We start from the raw sequence: 21,251 nt of genomic DNA, 5'->3' as shown, positions 1-21,251 counted from the left end.
GCTGCTGACCTCCTGCAAGCAAGATCACACACACATGCATCACATCCTGCCCGGGATTTGTATTTTACTAATTTATAAACAATCCCAGACTCCTCCTCTCCAGAAGTGTAGCCTCAGACACCGAGAGCATTAAGACCAGTAACAATAATAATAACTTTTTAACTTGGAATGGATTTAGATAATAATAACATAATAATAAGCCCAACGTTATGAGTAACCCATCTTTAATGCATACCAATCTAGATGTAAAATGGGGGGAAAAATGCTGTTTAATGCTCAAAACCATGGACCGTATGCGTCATCTGGAACTGCACTACAGACGTACGGATTTAGCATTTCTGATCAATCCCCTGATTCAGTCCAGTATTGTTATATAAATCAGTCTCCACATGATTATGCATATGTTTATTGCAGAACAACAAAGAAACACGCATAACAGAGAAACACTGCCCAGATGAAAACATAGCACGAGACCGTTCTCGTTCCAGTTGTTAATGAACTCTCCCTGCAGTTAGAAAAGCCATGCGCTCACCTCCCAGAAATGACTACAAACCCTCAAAACACATTCTGCATTGTGGAGCATTACGAACCAGAAGAAAAACATTTCCATCTCTTTGCAATGTGTGAAGGGTTGAGACTCTTGAATTCCACGATTCTGAATGAACAAAAAAGTGTTTGATCACGAACATATAAGACATGCATATGGCATATGGTTTTTAAACACGACACAAAATAAAATCACTCAAATTTTCATTAATTAATTTCTGACGCAGAAACCACGATTATTGATATATTCGTCATTATGTTTCATTATTATCGTTAAACTCTGTTTGCACATTTTCTCACTACAGATCAGTATTCGGAGATGTGTCCAGGGGGACGAGGTCTCATTCCGACCGCAGACCCTGGGTACGGGGTCTTTGAGCCCCGATACGTAGGTAAGCACAGGTAGAGATGCCGCAGGTGGCCTGTGTTGTGAGGACCCATTCTGGCTCTGACTCTGGCCAGTTTTCCTCTGGTTGTGCTGGCGCTTCTCCTGTGTGACACGTGTCGGAAAGTGTACGAGCAGCCAGTTCATGTATTGATAGAGTATGTGACTTTCCTCTAATGCTACAATGCAGATAAGATTGGGACAGGGATGTTGCTTATACATTGGGTCTTTCTGAAATGGCCAGGTGCTGTTCAGTAAAAAAAAGGTAACGCATACAACACTTTTGTTTGTTTGTTTGTCCTGGGAGAGTTTCGGCTGAGTTTCAAGTCCTTGGCCACGATTCTGAAGACTCCAGCCAATGTCACGCACCAGTTACACTAATTGTGTTTTAAATTAAATGAGCTATGAGTTGTTACCATTAATCTAACAATGAATCCAAATCAGAGGCACTTTGTTTCATTGCGTTTTATTCCTGGTTTGACTCATGGCGTAGAAATGCAGGGCACAGATGTTGGCTAACATACGACCCCCACATGTTGGTTGTAAGTGAAAGAGCAGCCCATCTACGCCTGGTCTTAAAGCACAAATACAGCATGAAAGTGTTTTTAAAAACTCAACGCTTTGATTTTATTTTTATTTTTTCCACATGACATAATTGTGTCTGTCAGAAAGTTTGTCTGCCAGGTTCTGCAGGTATCTAAAAAGACAATAAAGCAACGTGCTTATAAGAAACACTGCTGGCTGAAATTAATTAATTGCTCTTTCCTGCTCCCAGATGCAGACGAGTGCTCTTTGTATGGCGATGAAATCTGTAAGGGTGGCGTCTGTTCGAATACGCACGGCAGCTTTGAGTGCTACTGTAAACAGGGAACGTACTATGACCAAATCACCTTACAGTGTGTGGGTGAGTAACTCCAGAGCCTGCCTGGTTTCTCTTTTAATTCATTGACCTGTGTGGTGGGGGGTTTTGTGGGGGAGGGGCATTATAATATATATGTATAGTTATTTCATTTAAAAATAAAGAGAAAAGAAAACAACATTACATTTAGTCATATTGTGCATAATGCATATTGATAGTGCATCTGGTTGGGAGAGTCTTTTCTGATGTGCTGAGATTATGGGGTCTGTATAATCTGCAGGAGGTTCGGGGACCTTTGAAGTGCGCACGCTACGTGTGTCCACTTACCAGCCATCACAGAGGAAGACGCCACTATAAATATTTCAATATTTATACAGCAGGGCAACAGGCAGGGTTCTGGCTGGCTGCCGGAGTTATTTCCTAAGCCAGTCAGTGCTGCTGGATCTGTGACTTTGACTCTCCGGGGGCAGCACATCTGGGGAAATGATTTGGGTCGCCACCGCATGGCAGCCTTCAGCGGGGAGACTTCTCGGTGCGAGGAACCCAGCGTGTGTCCGCAGTGTGGACGTCATATTGCAGACAGTTTTCCCATCAGTATTGGGATAGGTCAGAGCATGAGGAGGCAGGGGCTTGAACGTAATTTTTTTCTGTCCTATTTGGCATTTTTCGGTTTGAGAATCAATAAAAAGGTGTATTGTATGAAAGGAAAGCACAGTAAAGTTTCTCCATCCACTGTGAGGTACTCTGTAACCCCCACAGCGTATCGTTGTGCCCTCAACACTTCCCCCTGTCCAGGTAAAGACCGAGTAACTTCCTTCTTGCAGACATCGACGAGTGCCAGGACGAGTCGCTCTGTATCGAGGGGAACTGCATCAACACTGACGGGTCATACATGTGCTTCTGCACACACCCCATGATCCTGGATGGCAGCGGGAACCGGTGCATCGATCCTCCGGAGATGTCGGGTGAGCCACGCGGGCCGGAGAACCGTCACGAGACATTTGGCCATTTCAGACCGAGGCTCACATCATAAAATGCCCGTCTTGTGCCCCCTTTTAAAACATGGCATCAGACACAGAATGAACCAATCTAAGCAACCAGTTTCTTCCTTTCTTAAAACTGGCTGTTAACAGTATGAAAGATGTCTGTAGAGATGAGCAGACTTCTGGGGCAGACAATAGCATGTGTGTGTGAGCGACTGTGCTGTAGCAGAGCTAATCACACAGCCAGCAGAGGCAGTTTAGGGTCATTTCCTGTATTGCTGGAAAAAGCCAGTTTTTCACACCTCCGTCTCTCAGGGCCACAGACCCCAGCATAGCTCTGGGCGATTCAGTATGTGATGTAATGGAGCAGCGCGGCGGTGATTAACAGAGCCAAGACACCACTTCCACTAACGGGTCACTCTATAGCACGGGCCTGGAAAAGCAACCCCGGGGATCTCCACGCTCGAGGGTCTGATTGTGGGATAATAGACATACAGTCCCTCCACTGTGCGTTGGTCTCCTCTCTGTAACGCGTGTGCTTGTGTCGCCTGTCCTTCTCAGAGCCCAGAGAGCAGACTGGCCTGTTCCAGGACATTTGTTGGCAGAATATCATCAACGGCAACACCTGCAACAACCCCCTGGTGGAGATGAAGACCACGTTCGCCGAGTGCTGCTGTCTGTTTGGCGAGGCCTGGGGCATGATGTGCGCCTTGTGTCCGAAGCAGAACACAGGTTGGTCAAGAAGAGCACACATTGCGCTGGTGCGCCGAGGCTAGACCACTGAAATACAAACAAACACACACACACACACACACACACACACACTCACATCAGTTTAGCTCATACTACGTCTTCTCTCCAGCTCTGATATCCACCTCGAAAAAGCATTCCCTTCAAACAATAAATGGTCTGACCACAGCCCCGCCCCTTCTTACCAAATAGGGCAATAGTTTGGACTGGATTGAATTGGAAAAACATTAATTTCCTTGTGGTAAATAAAATATGACGGCCTTTTTACTTGTCCCATTTCTCTTTCCCCCCATTTATCTGCCTCATAAGAAAATGTGCAAATAAATCAGACTGCGGAAGCTCATGACAATCGCTTTGTTTCAGTCCTGAACATGGAAATGGACACATTATTTAGATCGCAGGTACTCGGGGCCGTCCTGCAATGTGCGAAGAATTCAGATGGATTTCTGTGCGTGTCAGGTTGCAGAATCGAGTGCTGTCTGTCTGTCTTAGTGTGGATTCATCTTTCAGAGTCTTCCTGTCCACCGCGTTGCTTTTTTCAAACCGAGGCACGCCATTGAAACATCTGCTGCATGCATTCGGCAGCGTGCAGGAACGCACGGCGCATTCCAGCAGACTCCGAGACCGTGCCCATCGATGTGTGTGATCCTGAGAGGAACAGGACGCGGAAGAGGCTCTGACTACTCTAAAGCAAGCTCGTCAGTAACCAGGCGATGCCGCGAATAAGGGGCCGGGAAGTCCTGTCCTCCTGCTCCCAGATTCGGGTGACTCTGTGTCTCTGGGGTCATTGTACTGTAAACGGGTGTGGTTGGAGACGAGGGTGCAGGATTCCTGGCACTTCATTTCTGCAGCTGAGCTTTTCATCAGATGGCTGAGGTTGGTTCAAGGTCACCCTTCACAGTTCCCTCGGTGGGTGTGCATTGACAGGAGAGACAGACAGGGTTTTTTTCTTCTTCCCTCGGCTGTAGTGAGACTCGGGCACTGTCTGCAGGCCCCCGTCCATCCGTCCGCTCTTCAGACAATACACTTGTTGTGAGTTACAATTGATGTGGAGCCTCCATTCTCCCCCAGGAAAGATTTTGTGGACCAAGGAATTATCTGCCCTGGATTACGGAGCCGAAACACAATTATTCCCAGGTCTCCTCCTGTCAAAACCCTATTTCACACATACTCACTCAGCTTTTGTCTTTTGTTCTGCGTCCCAAATGCTTTGCGTTGAAATATGCTGTTAGGATGTTGGCTTTCTTTTTTCTTTTTAGGAAAAACAGCAGCAAAGGTAGGGAACAGACAGTGGATTTACAAATCCTTTTTTGGCCCGTTTCCCCCCAAACATTTATTATTAGGATTAGATCAACCGGACCGATTCCCTGTGCAACAAAGGCAGAGGATTCCTCCTTGCTTAGATTAAAGTCAGTTCCTGGGCTCCCCACCGTCTCCATAAAACCATCTTGCAGTCCTGTGGGGTCTCACTCGGCACTGCTGGGGACGGTGTGTCGCGCGTGGATCTCGGTGTTGATGCCACTGTCTCTCTATCCCTACCAGATGCCTTTGCCAGCCTGTGCAACGTGCCCGTGTCCGGGGGTCGGCGGGAATACGGAGAAGACGCCCTGACGGCGGTCAACCCGGACTACCCTGTCCTCCGCCCAGACTACGACTCTCAGGCACAGACCCGGTTTCTGCCCCTGTACGAAGACGAAGGACGTGAGTGTGAAAGCCACCTCCTCTTCCGCGTCTCTTTTCTGTCTCTGTCCTGCAGTTTTCCTCTCCTCAGAGCGAATCTCACCGGCCTCTGTCAGTGAGAGACGCGATGTGATGCCAAAGTTCACTGCTGCCATCTGGTGGTGAGATTAAGAAATCTATTTTTATTAACAATGAGTTTAAAATAACCGCACCCAGTCAAGTGCTGGCTCTGCACTGAAGATAAAGTATATAGAAGAAAAACAATGGTTTTTTTAGCTTGTGCAAAGTATAATGTTTTAGTTGTTTAATTAGATAATGCTAATATTGATGAGGAAAATATATTGTATTCATTAAAATTTTTCCTTTTTCATTTTTCTGAAAACTTTATTCCATATACAATATTAGCTAAATACTAGCATATTAGTAGCTCTACAGCTGCTTTTCCAGTTCAGGAATTGGGCACAAACAGATACACGCACACGCACACGCACACACACACACACACACAGAGTCATATACAGTGTTTTAAAAGCAAAGTATAGAAATAATTGGGAATGGGGGAAAAAAAGCAGAAACAATAGAATATAAAAGGTGGTCACTTATTGTGGTAGACCATCTGCATTTTAAACAGAAAATAAAAACCCAGGAGAGAAAAGGAGCAACACCAAGAAACTCTACTTTATTCCTTTTATTCTTGAGAAATTATGTGAAATCGGCTCAAAACTGATTTTGTTTGTTTGCTTTGGTTCCTGACTTGGGCGTCCTTTGCCAATAAAAAAGGATGTACTTTCTTGACCTTTTAGGAGCCTTTTAATACAATGATAGTTTCACAAAAGTCCATGAGCTTCATGTTCATTCTACATCCGCTTGAGTATCGGTCCGTGCGCCGAGATGGCCGGTGCCGGTGGTCTGCCGTGCGGCGCGGCGTGTCCGTGGCCCTCCGTGACCTTGCCCTGTGATCCACAGACCAGTACGACGCCTTCGAGGGACTGCGGGCCGAGGAGTGCGGCATCCTGAACGGCTGTGAGAACGGGCGCTGCGTGCGCGTGCAGCAGGGCTACACCTGCGACTGCTTCGACGGGTACAGCTTCGACGCCTCCAAGATGGTCTGCGTGGGTAAGAGCGGGCCGGGGGGGCTTTCTACGGCCGGGGGGGAGACTGTGAGCTCTACTGTCTAGATGCCTGGCTGCCGTGACGTGCTGTTGATACTGTCGTTGTTTGTCTTCCGTGTTTCTTTTAGACGTGAACGAGTGCTCCGAACTCAACAACAAGATGTCGCTGTGCAAGAACGCCAAGTGCATCAACACGCAGGGATCGTACAAGTGTGTGTGTCTGCCTGGGTTCGTGCGCTCCGACCGGCCCGGCTACTGCGTCGTGGCGGAGGCCCGGGGGGACAGCGTTCTGGAGTGAGGCCGCCGGACAGGACTGGACACACTCACAGTAAACACACTTATTTAATCCAAGCCCATATACTCTGCACTGTATAAAACAAAACGAAAACCAACAAATATTCTACTTGAGATGAAGATAAAACCTTAACCTACTATGTGGCGTCTATATGGAAAACAGCATTGTATAAATATGGTGAATTATTTTATTTTTTAGAAGGAGTTTTAAGCTTTTTTTGAACGGAACTCTTGACTCTCCACCGAAATGACAAACCCAATGGACGTGCGCTGGGAGGTACTCTGCCCAGTCAAGGCCTTGTGTGGATGTTTTGTAAGTGAACGGACCGAGCTACCAGCTGCTCCTGCTCCACTACAGCACTACAGCCTACGTTACTACTCTGTTACACAGGACAGCTGGCATTGAGACACCGCGGTGGACGTATTCTGTATTACTATCATTCAGCCGCTTATGAGAAATATGCAGTATGTACTGTACTGTAAAAGAATGTTATAAATGTAAATTCTTTGAAAGAAGCTTTTTTTTTGACATTTTTTCTATTAATTATAAAAAAATACACAACTGTACTTCTCTGTGTCTGGAACATTGGACAATGGCAGGTTTTGTTTGTTAGTTTTGTCTTTCTAGTCTGCCCTGTGGAGCAGGCCATTTTTAATACCTTTTTTACCCTGTTCATTTTCCTGTTTTTTGTTTTTAAGAACAACAATGAAGTTCTCCAATTTTTATTTTTTTTACTCTTTAAACGTTTTCTGCACTTAACTGCAATTTTTTTTAAAGTCTTGCCAGGTTGCAAAGCTGCTAAAGGACAGCCATTGGAGTAAGTTTTGTACATTTAAACTAAAGAGATGAAAACCAGTCTATGTATTGTAATTTGTACATGAAAAAATAGCTCTTGTATGAATATCCTTTCATATTACGATGTATATTAAACCTCTATAAATAAATCCCTGTTTGTGATATTGTAACAGGTGCTGTTGTGCCTCGTGGGATTGTTTTCCCAGTCCTGTACTTGGAAGAAAATGATTTGCTCATGAGGTAGAAGGGACAGCATATCTAAACCAGTCTTAAGGTATGAATTGCAAAGAAATACAGTTTAGTTCCAGGGCGCTGTACTATAAGGTCTCACCAGTTCTACTATTTCATTATATTGTCCTGTCAAAAAGATCCCCGTGTGAACTGAGCAACAGTTGCTGGCAACAAAATGCAACTTCCGGTTTGGGAGTCGAAGAGGGTTGAACGGCGGTCGAACGCGTCTTAAAATAAAAGAATAAGAATTACATTGCTTTTTAACCATAATCTGCGGTGTTCTGTACATATCTACTTAGATCTACATATCTACATATATATTCTGTTTATTTGTATTTATATTCCATTATATATTCTTATATATAAATATAGGGGAAAAAGACCACCTGCTGGCTGGTGTATTTGTGCAATGCCAGAAAAAAATAAGGATTATAGCTCCGTCAAAGGGGAGTGAAACACAATGTAAAGACCCATATTGAATCGCTCATGGGGTTAGATGCATCAGATTGCATCTAGTGGTGCCCGTTCAAAATGGTAAAAACTGACTTTTTGACTGTAAAATAAGGAACATGAACTTTTGAAGTTGTATTTATTGTTATATGAAATAGAAGTTACAATTACAAATATTACTGGAGTACTGGAATCAAAGGCAACTGCTGACACTAATACATCTTCATTACCTAATGCATATTATGGTCCAATATTATTGAGAAGTTGTTTGGTTACTTTCTTCCTGTTATTCTGCTCTGCTCTGGTCTGATTTAAGCTCAAGACTTTCTAAACCAGAAGATTCCTCACCGTGAGTTTAACAGAGAGAATGATCCTATTGATTTAATTTAACTTTTTTTTTTAAATGCGTAAATACTGCCCGTACACAGGTACAAGCAAGACACGTCAATACTTGTGTCAAGTGTGGTAATACAGTAGTGACGTCTAACAAAGGGTTCACCTCCATGATAAATACAAGGTTAACAGATGTTCCAAATACTGTTGAAAAATTATTCAATGCTAATATAATAAAAGAAGCCCCACAATAGTTTGTGTGATGGGGAGGCCGGGAATTAGAGGCTCACAGACTAAAACAACACTTTTATTGAAGAAACACAAAGTAAACTGGCACGAAGGCCAAAACAAACAACGCACAGGATGGAAACGGTCTTCACTGTGGCATAACAAAACACACACACAGCTTGCTTGCTCTCCCCCAATTAACCCAATGTATGTTCGTCACCTACAATATATGTTAACGTGTGATGCAAAACAGACAATACAATTTGAATTAATATAAATCATAATTAATAACTTGGCTATTTGTAAAACTCAAAATTTAGTAACATGTCTACATATAACATATGGATCTGCTTAATTGTACAGCATCAATACAACAATGTTACATTAGTTTATTGCAGGCACAGTCCACATTTCCAAAGATTACTTTTAAGAATATACATTTGAATATTGAAAAAATAAAGTCGGCCTGCACACATCCAAATTTAAACATCAGACACGAGTTTTCGAATATCATTAACTTAATTAAAGGCTTTTAAAATAAAAATCTTCCTGCCCATTTCCTTGCCGACGATCTTTTTTGTATTAAACTGTTATTCACGTTTGTTTGTAAATGTGGAGAAAGACAAACTAACTGTAGCAGTATACGCATGACTAACACATATACACCGATCAGCCATAACATTATGACCACCTGCCTAATATTGTATAGGTCCCAATTTTGCCGCCAAAACAGCCCTGACCTGTCGAGGCATGGACTCCACTAGACCTCTGAAGGTGTGCTGTGGTATCTGACACCAAGACGTTAGCAGCAGATCCTTTAAGTCCTGTAAGTCGCGAGGTGGGGCCTCCATGGATCGGACTTGTTTGTCCAGCACATCCCACAGATGCTCGATTGGATTGAGATCTGGGGAATTTGGAGGCCAAGTCAACACCTTGAACTCTTGATTCATCAGACCAGGCCACCTTCTTCCATTGCTCCGTGGTCCAGTTCTGATGCTCAGGTGCCCATTGTAGGCGCTTTTGGCAGTGGACAGGGGTCAGCATGGGCACCCTGACTGGTCTGCGGCTACGCAGCCCCATACGCAACAAACTGCGCTGCACTGTGTGTTCTGACACCTTTCTATCAGAACCAGCATTCACTTTTTCAGCAATTTGAGCTACAGTAGCTCGTCTGTTGGATCGGATCACACGGGCCAGCCTTCGCTCCCCACGTGCATCAATGAGCCTTGGCCACCCATGACCCTGTCGCCGGTTCACCGCTTTTCCTTCCTTGGACACTTTTGATAGGTACTGACCACTGCAGACCGGGAACACCCCACAAGAGCTGCAGTTTTGGAGATGCTCTGACCCAGTCGTCTAGCCATCACAATGTGGCCCTTGTCAGAGTCGCTCAGATCCTTACGCTGCCCATTTTTCCTGCTTCTAACACATCAACTTTGAGGACAAAATGTTCACTTGCTGCCTAATATATCCCACCCACTGACAGGTGCCATGATAACGGGATTATCAGTGTTATTCACTTCACCTGTCAGTGATCATAATGTTATGGCTGATCGGTGTATAATATATAAATATATAACAAGTTATAAAATAAAATATTCACCGGAATTGAAACTGTTGCCAGCTTCACGGAGCTCAAAAAGATGTACTGCAATGGCAAAGACTGTGTTTTGTATCAATCCATAATATGTCCACCGGGGGTGCTGTGCACTGTGTCAGACTTTTTATCTTTCAAATTATGTTCGGTGCTGCCAACAGACATTTAGTTCCCTCACTGGTTTTGCTCGCCTTACCCGATGCAGACTTATGAGAAATTCACTACCCATAATGCATTTGCATAACTTACAGTTTTCTCCCCCAATAGTAATAACTCTGCTTCTGCAGTTCCTCGTGCCTGGCGGAGTGCGACTCTTTTTAATAACTCAGCCAGTTGGAGCCGCTTCGGTCACTTTGGCATTCGGGGCCCGTCTGACACGGACTTTGTGTGTTAAGGCCTGAATTGCCAGAGGAGTCAGATATCTGTCTCTCATTCTGTGTATTTATTAAACATATTAACAGAACTATGTGTAGCTTAACACGCTGATGCGGGTTGATGATTGAACGATCGACGGTCACTCAGTACCACCTCAGGCTGGGCATCAGTCACTGATTGACAGAGTTCCTATGTTTTCCAGTCTTCCCAGAGCTGCAGCCTTTGATTGATTCAAGAAGCTGATAATAGAAAACTAATGTGGTAACGAATGTTTTGTAACTGTTCGGAGTTGGGTGTTGAGTTGTTGGCCGTCGTGGGGCGTTTAACAGAGGCCTTTTCACGCCTCGAGATTTTCACACGGTGACACTGCCGAGGAGACGTTCAGAAACAAACATCCTACTTCTCTAAATGTCTTGTCTATTCCAGATGCTTTTGTGTGTGTTGGGAGGAAGGGGGATTAATAATAATAATACTGTGTGAGTGTGTATTAGTGCTGCAGCATACATGCACTTATTATGTTGGGCTCTGATGCAGTATACCAGTTACACTTTAATTTCAAACCGAGAGGGTCCTTCACATCACTCCGAGTGAACTTTTAACCTTTAAACCACGGCAGACGGTCCAAAAGCAGCAACGCGGGGGGGGGGGTCCTGGGATTCTAGTACAGGGACATCTTTACGTGGCTGAATGATTGCACAGGCGGCATTAAAACATCGAGGAGGGAGACGGGAGCTCTCCAGCTGGGCATCCCGTCCGTGCTCCCAGTGCAGCAGCTGGAGTCCCCATACTGCCCGAGTCCCCGGGCCCCCAAGGGAGGAGAAACGGGCACGGGGCCAACGCCAGGGGTATCGATAGAGCACCTGGGCTCCGGCACTCTGCGCCCCCTGCACAGCGCCGCGCCGGGGCTCAGGAAAGGCTCTTACCTAGTATGATGAATTACAGCCTTCAGGCACGGCGCACAGCTTGACTAACCCACTTCTAGACGCGCAGAGAGAACCCCCATGTTACACTTTCACACAAGCGCACGCATAAATAGGCGAGATCATTAATGCAGCTCTTATTTGATTTGATTGTTTGATGTATGCAGGGTCTGTGGCAGATTCTCCTCGAGCGCAGATTGCCCTCAGTTTACATCCCAGGTGCTTCGCAGATTATTATTTCTTGTCTTTACATAGTGCATCACTTGGGGCTTAACACACCAAGAAGCAGTACGCTGTCGAATATAACCCCTCTGCGGTGGCTGCCATTTTGTTTTGGCTTTTAAATCTGCCCCTGCACTCGAAGCAGCATTTTGAGGAGGTATGAACCAGCAGCCCCAAGGAGATGTGTTTCTTTTGCCCGAGTTTTTCCTCTTCTCCATGTTTCCTCCCACACAAGACCTTCCTGCCTTTATCCTGGAGATGGGGCTCTCTCCATTCCCCAGGGCAGCAGGCTTTCAATCACGCTTGATATGAATGCAGAGCGTCGGGTTTCACGGCACATAATTTCAGCAACTTCCCTCTGTTAGGACACAAGGCGGAGCATTTAGTAAAGCGGCATATCAGTGATGTATCTCTGGGTAGAAGTGGCCCATTGGTCTGAGAGAGAATAAAAAGGAGAGAAGGGACGGGGCAGGACTGAAAGGTTAGTATGTCTTGGTGTGCTTGTTCTCACCATTTGCTCTTTTGTTTGGTTCTGCACTGAAGGAGCAGTAAATCAGCACCCATGTCTGAGTCTTGTTATTCCAGCTGTAACCAGACAGTCACCTACATGGGAGCTTCTGTTAATGAACACAGGGTGTCGTGCCCTTAATGACCCGGGCGGCGGGCTGTCAGAGAAAGGTAAGATATCAATGCGTCCAAAATCTTCATATCAAAATAAACGTCAGTAGAGCAACAATGTGGATTCCTATTGTTGATACTGTGAAAATGAGGAAATAATACAGGTTTATTATATTTAACTGTACCGTAATTGATCTAATGAACTGTATGAATTGTGAATTGGATTAATAAAGACTGAGAAACATGGTCAAGTAGTAGCTGGCAGGTAAAGGGTTAAGGTCCAGCCAGTCTCTCATGGACATGTGCTACGTTGACAGTTTTTCTCTCGTGGGGGGCGTGAGAAAACCAAGCCGCTAAATAACGAAGCTGTGAATTTCAGCTTTGCTTCTTGATAATGAAGTCACTGCAGTCAGCCACCGCCTCGCTGTCGCTTTAACGGCTTCGCAAGTGGCGTGCCTAAAATACGACCACATCGCTGTTTAATGAGAAGCGGGAAGATCTTCTCGAGGTCAGGCCAGGCTGCTCCACGACCAGGTGCCGTATGCATTTGGGATCGGAGAGCAAAGTACAGTCATCATGAGAGGGTTTTTGCGTCTGCCTCGCTCTCACAGACAGGTGTCCGGCAGAGTCTTCTTGGCCTGCCCCTCCGGAGAGCACTCCTGTTGGCGTTTTTGGCCGGTTATTTGATTTTGGTTTGTGCTTTCCTCTGATGGGTGGCTCCTCATGACTCCCGCACACAGCAGAGCGGACGTGGACCATCCTTCTCCAGCCCTGATATAGTGACGGCACGTAACCGCTGCAGAGATGCCAAAATCTGTAGCAATCAACCTCATTTACACTGCCATGGACGCAGAACTACTCAAGCAATACTCTGCGTCTCCCGTGACCTGTCGTCATATCGTTTTAGCTCTGTTGAAATATCAGGTTTGTCATCCTTCGCAAAGACAGCTAGACCAAGAGGTTAGGGTTGTGAATAATGCATCGCTGGTGTTTTATTCAACCTCATTCCTTCTCTCCGTTTGATTCTCTGCTGCTGTTTGTCCTCAGAGAGACTTTTTTTGAGAAAACAGTCCTGTCATGCTTAGTGCTGTGTGTATACAATAAAACTTCTATAATGCTGTAATTAAAATGACGGCAAGCATAGGACCACATGCAGACTCTGCTGCAATCTTAAAATCTTTGGATGTAACTTTAAAGGTAAGGAATGGAATCAAATAATGTAAATGTAGACATAACACGTTATTTTGAGAGAAGGGAATCACTAATGGAATGACAGACCGTACATCTAAAGCACGTAATCGAAAAGCCCTTTGACACATTTCAAATGTAGATGTCCAGTTGTTCCTCCACAAGGTTTAAACCACAGATGCACACACACGCAAGTATTACCCACATGACCTGCAGGATAACTGAACGCAAAGTGGAGAAGATAGTGAAGGGTCTGTGTGAACTGTTAAAGACTCGCAGTCCTCCACCACATTCTGCAAATTCATAGGAAAGAGAGGTCCTCCTCGGAGCGGCTTGGCTCGTAGTGTACGTCACACTCCGGTCACACTCCACTCATGATCGCTATTAGAGTCACTCTTTCAATAATGAACATTTATTAGCAAGCTCTCTGCGGCTGAACAGAAGCTGCATTATCCCCCAAATTAGCTCGGTTTGATTATTCCCATTCTCCCCGTCCCCCTGGCCATGCTGCTGAGTAGTGTTCGTGTTAATTATTGCTAACGGGCAGTGAGCGTTGTCCCTCATAGACTACCCTCACTCTGTAAAGTGAAGGTGTTTTCATTCTGCCTCTCTCGCCCTCTCTCTCTCACGCTCTCTCTCTCCCCCCTCTCTCTTGCTCTGTTACACAGATTGTTATTTGCAGAACTGTTAGCATAGGGCTCTTGTTTCCAGTAAACTTGAGGCTATTTATAGTTGTAGAGCACTGGCACTACCAGGACTCGATTTATGTCTGTCTTCGTGGGCACTGCAGTCAGAGGGAGCCCGTGCCTGCTGCTGAAATGTGAGGTATTTGATAAGGTTTCTGTGCAAAACAGGAGGCTTATTGGTGCGGCCAGGGACAGATAAGATGTGCACGCTGAGCTGTGCTTTCTTGGCTGACTTCCTGCTCCCTATCTGCTCCAGGACGCTGGCTGGGACAGGGACCAGGCTCCTGGTAGTTGAGTCTCTGGTGAAGTTTTAGAAGGAAATGTCACTAGAGCTGTGATTGATTACTCTGTGGACGCAGCCGGGGTCTTTGCATTGACAGCAGGGGTCCAGGAAAAAGCTTAAACAGGACGTTGACAGAAGTGTATGAAGGTAAGAGGGGTCCCTTTCTACTTGAATATTTGAATGATGTTGCAAATAGAAGGCATGCTGATGGATTATTCAAACTACTATTTGTATATTTTATTGCTTTCGTGTTGACAAAGTTAAGCACTGTGGTGTAAGAATTTCACAAGCCTCCTAAAATTCAGCTGGGATGATCCGAGTCCTTATTTCTGATATACTTACATAATTCAGCCCCAAAAAGCATTTAGAGTATAATGTGTTCTTCATCTCGATTTAGTTAAACATTATAACAACTTTTTTTTTTGTTAACCTTGATACATTAATAGCATAGGGCATTTCAAGGACTGTCTGAGAAGGGACACCTGTTTTCAGTGACAATTGAATTTTACTTGGAGTCAGGTTTTGTGGAGATCTATGCTGCGTCATCACTGTTAATCCAATTAAATAAAAACTATCAAATTAAATAGTTAAAACTATAAATTCCTTCTCTGTAATGGCCATTTCCATGCTGCAGCCTCCACTGTAGCATGCAATATCGAGTTTGTCAATGCATTGTTGTTCACAGTCTTAAAATGATTGGTTTGATACAATTACTTGTGACTAATCTGTGCTTGGACACATTCTTGCCCGGGGGATAGCGGAACAGCATGGTGTGAACTTGTGTTTCAAAATCAACACCCTTTTAAAGAGCAATTACCTTGTCAATGCAAACTGACTAAAGGCTGTGGTTATAACCAGGTAAAATGGCCCTCCAAGGAAAAGGGATTGCTGGTAGGAGAGTTGTGATGAAGACGAGAGAACTGACTATTGAAACGAAGTGCCAAGTATCTATTGCTGTCCACAATGGAACCTTTTCTTATACATATAAAACAGCAACAATATATTCCTTTTATGTAATGTAAGATAACCTTGGCTTGCAAAAATGTTACGTTTTTCCGACAGTAAGTTTGCAAGTCAGGACTACAGTGTCTCTCTCAACATCTCAGTGAGGGAGTGGGAATCCTAACATGATGTATTGTAGTTCTGTGTTTGGTTGGTTGGTTGGTTGGTTGTTTTCTGAAGCCTTAATGTAGACCTGAAAAGATAATGAATGTGAAATTGCTTTGAATGACAGATTCCCAGGTCAGAGGAATAGAGAGCAGCACGACACCAGGATGTGTTTTGCAGAATACACTCCCCTGCTGTCACGTCTCAGACACTCTGACGTTGACAGTTTCATATGAATAAGTCATGCTGCAGCTATATCAGTGCATATGTAGCTTGTATGAATTCAATTGGAATAATGTGGTTTCTCATGCATTATTAAGAAGCGCCATTATTTCATTTTAATGTTGTGTTTTACTGTTTTATGACCACAATCGCAATATCTCAATCTCTCTCTTCAAGGACATACAATTATTTATGGTCTGTTTATGGCCAATCATTCCAGAAGTCCCAAACTACTAATGAAGAGAGTGATACAACTGAATTAAAGACAACTCTTAAAAAAAGTCAACATACACTGTTCCACTCTTATAACAAGAACAAAGGCGTGCAACCCGTTTAACTCCCCAGTATAGAAGTGTCCTACAGTGTCCCATTTCCTTTTCTCGTTATGACTCATCAAGTCTCATTTTAGACATGTTCTGAAGATTCATACAAAAAGTAAAACCCCATATTAGGGAAGTCAAGGAGCCCAGGTTTAAATATATATGAGTTGCTGACTGTTTTGCTTCGTGTGCTATAGGAAGTGTCGGGCTGAGAGTGCTGCTTCCCTTTGGGCAGCTCTGATGCCGTCAACGAAAGCGGCTTCCTGTGAGAAAGATCGATGGGTGTATGGTGATAAAAGAGCTATAACAGATTACTCCATTGTTGTGTTCCTCGACTTCACATTTGTTTTCCTTTCAAACAAAGCATGATGGGAGTGCTAACTGACCCTGGCTGTGAACCCCCTTTTCATGTGTACTTCATGCTTTCTTGTAAATTCACCACAAAATATTTTGAAAGAAAATAAATTCCTGTGGCTTTTCCTCCCCGATATGTGCAGTATAACTAACTGCTTAATCATAATTACAATCAAAAACATGAATGGTCAAACTGTGCTCAATCTCATGGCTGATATACAGGGCAGCCCCCAAACACACTTTGGGCAAAAGCGGACACCTGAAATCCCACATTTCCTTGCACTTGAGCCGCCTGATTTTTCTCTGAGGGTCCTGGTTCTTCCCTCTTCCCAGCAGCTGTTTGTGACGCTGTCGTGGTCACAGAGGGCATGTTTGCAGGGAATGCTACATCTTTCTTTCCGCCTCCTTTTCCTGTGAGTAAAACAACATGACTGGGCCAGAAAGTCAGTTTCTGTGCGTCCCAAGTCATTGTTCCTGACTGAGCCGCCAGTGCTTTTCCCGACAGGATATTTTGTAGTTGTTTTTGTTGCGTTTTGATTTGGTTTTGTTTAGGTTTTAAAATAAATTCTTCAAAGGACAAAACAATCTGTGCAGCTCTTTGAGGTCGGTGGTGGCGTTTTCCGTGCCTTGACTTGAAAAATCAAAGAGCAAAACAAGATTGTTTTCCTGACAGGAATGCCATCAGCGTCCCCACATTTCTCTTCCTCGTCCAGATTAGTGAGCCCGGCATTGCCTATCTCAGCCAGGGAAAAGGATGAACCTTAATAAAAGCTGGGGATTTTAACTGTTGCCTGTACGCAAATGTTTCTCAGTGCATGTCAGTTTTGTTTTGAGGTATATTTTGTGTGCTGTACAAAATTTAAAGTAGGGGTGATTGAAAAAGGTGGGAAACACAGCTTCCGATAGAAGACCTGAGGAAAACTGGGACCTACGAACCACAACATAACAGTACTGTTTTTCCCAAAGCTGTATAGCATTGAGGTCAGGAATATTAACAGACCATGACATTTGGTCGATGCTTTTCTCCTTGAGACACTGTGTTACTCTCCCGGCTTTATAACAGGGTGGTTTGCGGTGGTGGTAGATTTATGGGACCTCCTCATAAAATCCCCTCTATAATGGCAGTACACTGCAGTCCACAGTATCGCAATACTTACTGGAAGTCACGGTGTCCTTCACAAACACAAACCTTCTGAAAAGCACATGACGCAGTACAATCCATTACAGTACTGGGAGGCTTGTCACATTACATTAGGTAATATAGTGTAAACGCCGGCTGATAAAACTGCACAATTTACATGCATCAGAAGCTGGTATGCTTCACAAACAGGTTCTGTTATTGATCTCCCATTTCAGCGATCATACGACTGCTTTCTAGGTTTTGTTCCAATATGAATCCCTGTTCTATATTTAGCTGCTGCAATGACTTATTTGAATTGACTTTAGAAGTTAAGTTGAATCGCTCTTCCAGTTGCAGTTTATTTATGCTGGTTTAAAAAAACACGGAAAGGTATTGTTTCATCAGGAGTATTAAGCCCAGCAATAGCTGTCTTTTGCTTTCATGCACTTTTGAGCTTTAGGGAAAAGGGAAGTAAAGCATAGCACAGAGCTATTAAAGGCACTGTACTGTAGGCAGTTTGGCTGACAGAAAAAGGATATGTGAATTGTACAATATCACTAGCACTATTACTAGAGCTTGTTAAAAGCACTGAAAAACTACATTTATTAAAGTGGAACTTAAAAATATATTTACAATCCCTTACTTCTGTCTCTCGCTCAGATCCTATAGTTATACCGAGCACTCAGAAATCGGAGGTGTTGAGAGACAGGTGAGTAAATGAGTTTTCCTGGTCAGTGTTGTCAGTGCCAGGGGGCAGGGGGTGCCGGCGCAGACCCACCTGCCTGCTCCACGCACAGGAATTGAGATGTGGGTAGGGGCCATGGGGTCGCTCGGATGGATGGGACCAGAGTGCTTCCCTAGTTCCAGACACAGGCAGGGAATCGCAGCTGAAGAAATCAGTCCTAGCCTTACACCACTCATACCGAGAGCACATCATGACTTACGGGTAGTTTCTTATCAGCGGTGCTACTGCAAAAACACCAGGTGTCTGTGTTGTGTTGTGATTTAATCCAGTAGCTCAGTGGAATTTGTTCCTATTGACCTTGCCACGCTCTTCCAACACAGTGGTCCTGAACCAGTGGCGGTGTTTGGGCTGACTCAAGACAGAACCCACTGGGGCGGTTTCCTCGTGACGGGGGGGTGTCACCGCACTGTGTTCACACGGGCTGACGGGGAATGCTGGCTCAGATGCCAGTAGGACCGCGGCTAGCTTTCGTTCCTCTCTCTCTGTAAACACAGCTCTTGCCTCGGTCGTTGCGAGTGTCACCATTGCAAGCTAAGCCGTCGCTTGTGCTCCAGTGGGATAATAACGATTGTCTCTGAATCGCGAACGGGACAGTGCTGCTGCTGATCTGATCAGCGTGAGTTACAGCGGAGATTAAACCAACGCTCCACAGTCGGCCTGTTGTTGATACACTGCTGTAGGGGGAGTCCCATCAGGGTTTTGTGCAGGATTACAGAGGCTGTGAGAGTCGCTTATTAATCCTAGATATTAAATATTTGTGTCCATATTTCTCTGGTGCATTCCTGTCCTGACAGCCACAGCTGAAACACTGCCATTGAGCATCTCCTGCTGAAGGGCCTGCTTGTTTGGAGAGACGTTGTGAAAGGTGTCACTATACTGCATCTCTGTTGTGAAGTGTTTTGAAGAGAGTTGTGTTATTTTGCTTCTGCGGTACCAGGAAGAGCAAACAAAAGAATGCAAGTCATAAAATCATCCTTATTTACTAAGTACTACATTGATTTGTAGGAAAACAACAACATGTAATTGAGAACCTTTTTGTTTCTATTGATTTTCTTTCTTTAGTTTCTTCATTTCCATGGACACAAGGGGGTGGAGGAGAGAACACACAGACAGCTCACTTGTTAAACTCTCTTTTGTTTTTCAATTCACGGTTTAAAAAATACAGGAATCCACACCTAGCAAATGTTTTGCATTATGGCATATAAAATATAAAATCATCTTTCTTTTCTATAGGAAACCCTCCACCAGACAGCTGCCATAACACAAATCAAAACCGGGTTATTATAAAGGTGGAATAATAAACTGAAAAGAAAGAGAAAGAAAGAAAAAGAAATCTGCCTCTGTGCACATTCTCACAGACACACACACTCACACCACCAGGACAAAACACACACCCCCTCGTTCTGACTGTGACACATTTCCTGCCAGGTTTTTTTTTCCAATTTACCTTGTGTGGGGATCTATTTTTAGTTAATAAAGGAAAACGCTCCAATAGAGGCAGGAAAACTAAGTTGGGAAAGAATAGGAGGAAGTCTGCTTGCCATTTAGGCAAACAATCTGGAGCTAATAGAGCGAGCAGTCAGAGCAGAGCCCAGGCACAGCGTAAGAGTAAAGGGGAATATAATTGATCTGGGTCATCTGAACAGAAGGCTGAAAAATAAAGAAAAGGGGAAAACAAACAACTGCTGGTTGAAATTAAAAGTGACTGGCAGCATGTTGCGAATGAGAGGGGCTGAGTATAGGTGAGTTAACGAGCCGGGCTCCTTCAGACTGATGTTGGCTTTGGGTTTGGTTGCTCAGTGGTAATGCTGATCTGTCTCCTGTTAAATGTGGGAACTTCTAGACTGGCGTAGATGATTGCTAGTGTCATGTGTAGCCTGTGTACATGATGACATGTATGTTTATGTGTGTGATTGGGTCGGGGGAGTTAAATGTCTCAAGCATTGAGACAAAGAATGATGTAAAGTCTGTTGCTGTCTAATGTGCTTTCCTGTCAAATGGATCTCCTTTTTGGTTCATCTTACATGTCTCTATTTGTGGTCTTCATCTTTCTTTTCCTGGGATTTCACCTTGTTGTTTCGGGCTGTCGCCACTGTGAGCTCCCACAGGTGAGTGATGTGCAATATGTGGCTTTGTGCCCAGATTGCCATCCCGATGTGCATGTGGTTCAGGACTCCTGTGTCCACTGTGGACGTCTAACAGAGAGCTTTAAACCCCTCTCCCCTCCCCCAAACGACAGACAATATTTAAATTACCTTCCTTTAAAAACCCTAAAGTATGTTTATTTATGGATTTTTTTGGGTTGATTCATGAGAACCTTGCTGGGAATGTCATGTTCAATTTTTGTCATGATTTTGATGTATTTACACTTTGCCTAGAGGTCCACAATAGATGTGTCCAGACACATAGTGAACCAGTGGTATCTGACTTTACATACATCCAATGTTGAATGGAGGCTGATTCAGTATATAAGTCCGTTCCATGGCTCTGAGCCTTCATACTGAGTCAGGGTGAGTATTCTGGAGCTAGAAGCAATTTAAAGCACTGTAGTACTGCTCATTTAGCTCATTTTGCGATTTCTGCAATCAAATCTAAGAGTCTTCAAGAAACAATTAAAAATAAGAATCTTTATAAGACCCCCATTATGGATACATCAGTGACGCATTTGTAAAATGTGCCCACTTGTTCACTCCTGCACTCTGATGATGTGAGAAATAAGGCTGTAGTCTTGAGCCGGTTCTTCCTAAGGCCCACATGCCCCTGCTCTCACACGACATCCTTGAAGTACGCCCTTAATCAGCCTGATTTATTCACAGCCCCAGTTCTGTTTTAGCAGGAGTTGCAGCC

At 44.3% G+C, this 21,251-nt stretch overlaps 2 protein-coding genes across 8 annotated transcripts in view; both read left to right on the top strand.

Moving 5' to 3' along the window:
* ltbp1 (latent transforming growth factor beta binding protein 1) overlaps window positions 1-7,554 on the top strand; it is an 81,230-nt gene extending 73,676 nt beyond the window's left edge. For all 5 annotated transcript variants that reach the window (XM_066697120.1, XM_066697121.1, XM_066697123.1 and 2 more), the window contains 7 exons: window positions 852-938; window positions 1,707-1,835; window positions 2,615-2,755; window positions 3,335-3,505; window positions 5,066-5,224; window positions 6,170-6,319; window positions 6,444-7,554. In XM_066697120.1, the coding sequence (XP_066553217.1) occupies window positions 852-938; window positions 1,707-1,835; window positions 2,615-2,755; window positions 3,335-3,505; window positions 5,066-5,224; window positions 6,170-6,319; window positions 6,444-6,613 (1,007 nt within the window). In that variant the 3' untranslated portion in view covers window positions 6,614-7,554. The remainder of the gene's footprint in view (window positions 1-851; window positions 939-1,706; window positions 1,836-2,614; window positions 2,756-3,334; window positions 3,506-5,065; window positions 5,225-6,169; window positions 6,320-6,443) is intronic.
* Window positions 7,555-12,225: 4,671 nt separating this feature from the next.
* rasgrp3 (RAS guanyl releasing protein 3 (calcium and DAG-regulated)) overlaps window positions 12,226-21,251 on the top strand; it is a 37,907-nt gene continuing 28,881 nt past the window's right edge. The window contains exon 1 of one of the 3 annotated variants that reach the window (XM_066696813.1): window positions 12,226-12,439. The gene's annotated coding sequence lies outside the window, so the exon portion shown is untranslated. Of the gene's footprint in view, window positions 12,440-14,335; window positions 14,684-19,961; window positions 20,147-21,251 lie in introns of those variants that run through there. The other 2 variants (XM_066696809.1, XM_066696810.1) reach the window with 2 other exon arrangements.

The sequence above is a fragment of the Amia ocellicauda genome, chromosome 23, assembly GCF_036373705.1.
Source record: "Amia ocellicauda isolate fAmiCal2 chromosome 23, fAmiCal2.hap1, whole genome shotgun sequence".
NCBI lineage: Eukaryota > Metazoa > Chordata > Actinopteri > Amiiformes > Amiidae > Amia > Amia ocellicauda.
Note: the sequence above shows the minus strand (reverse complement) of the source record. Positions and strands in the feature narration are given on the sequence as shown.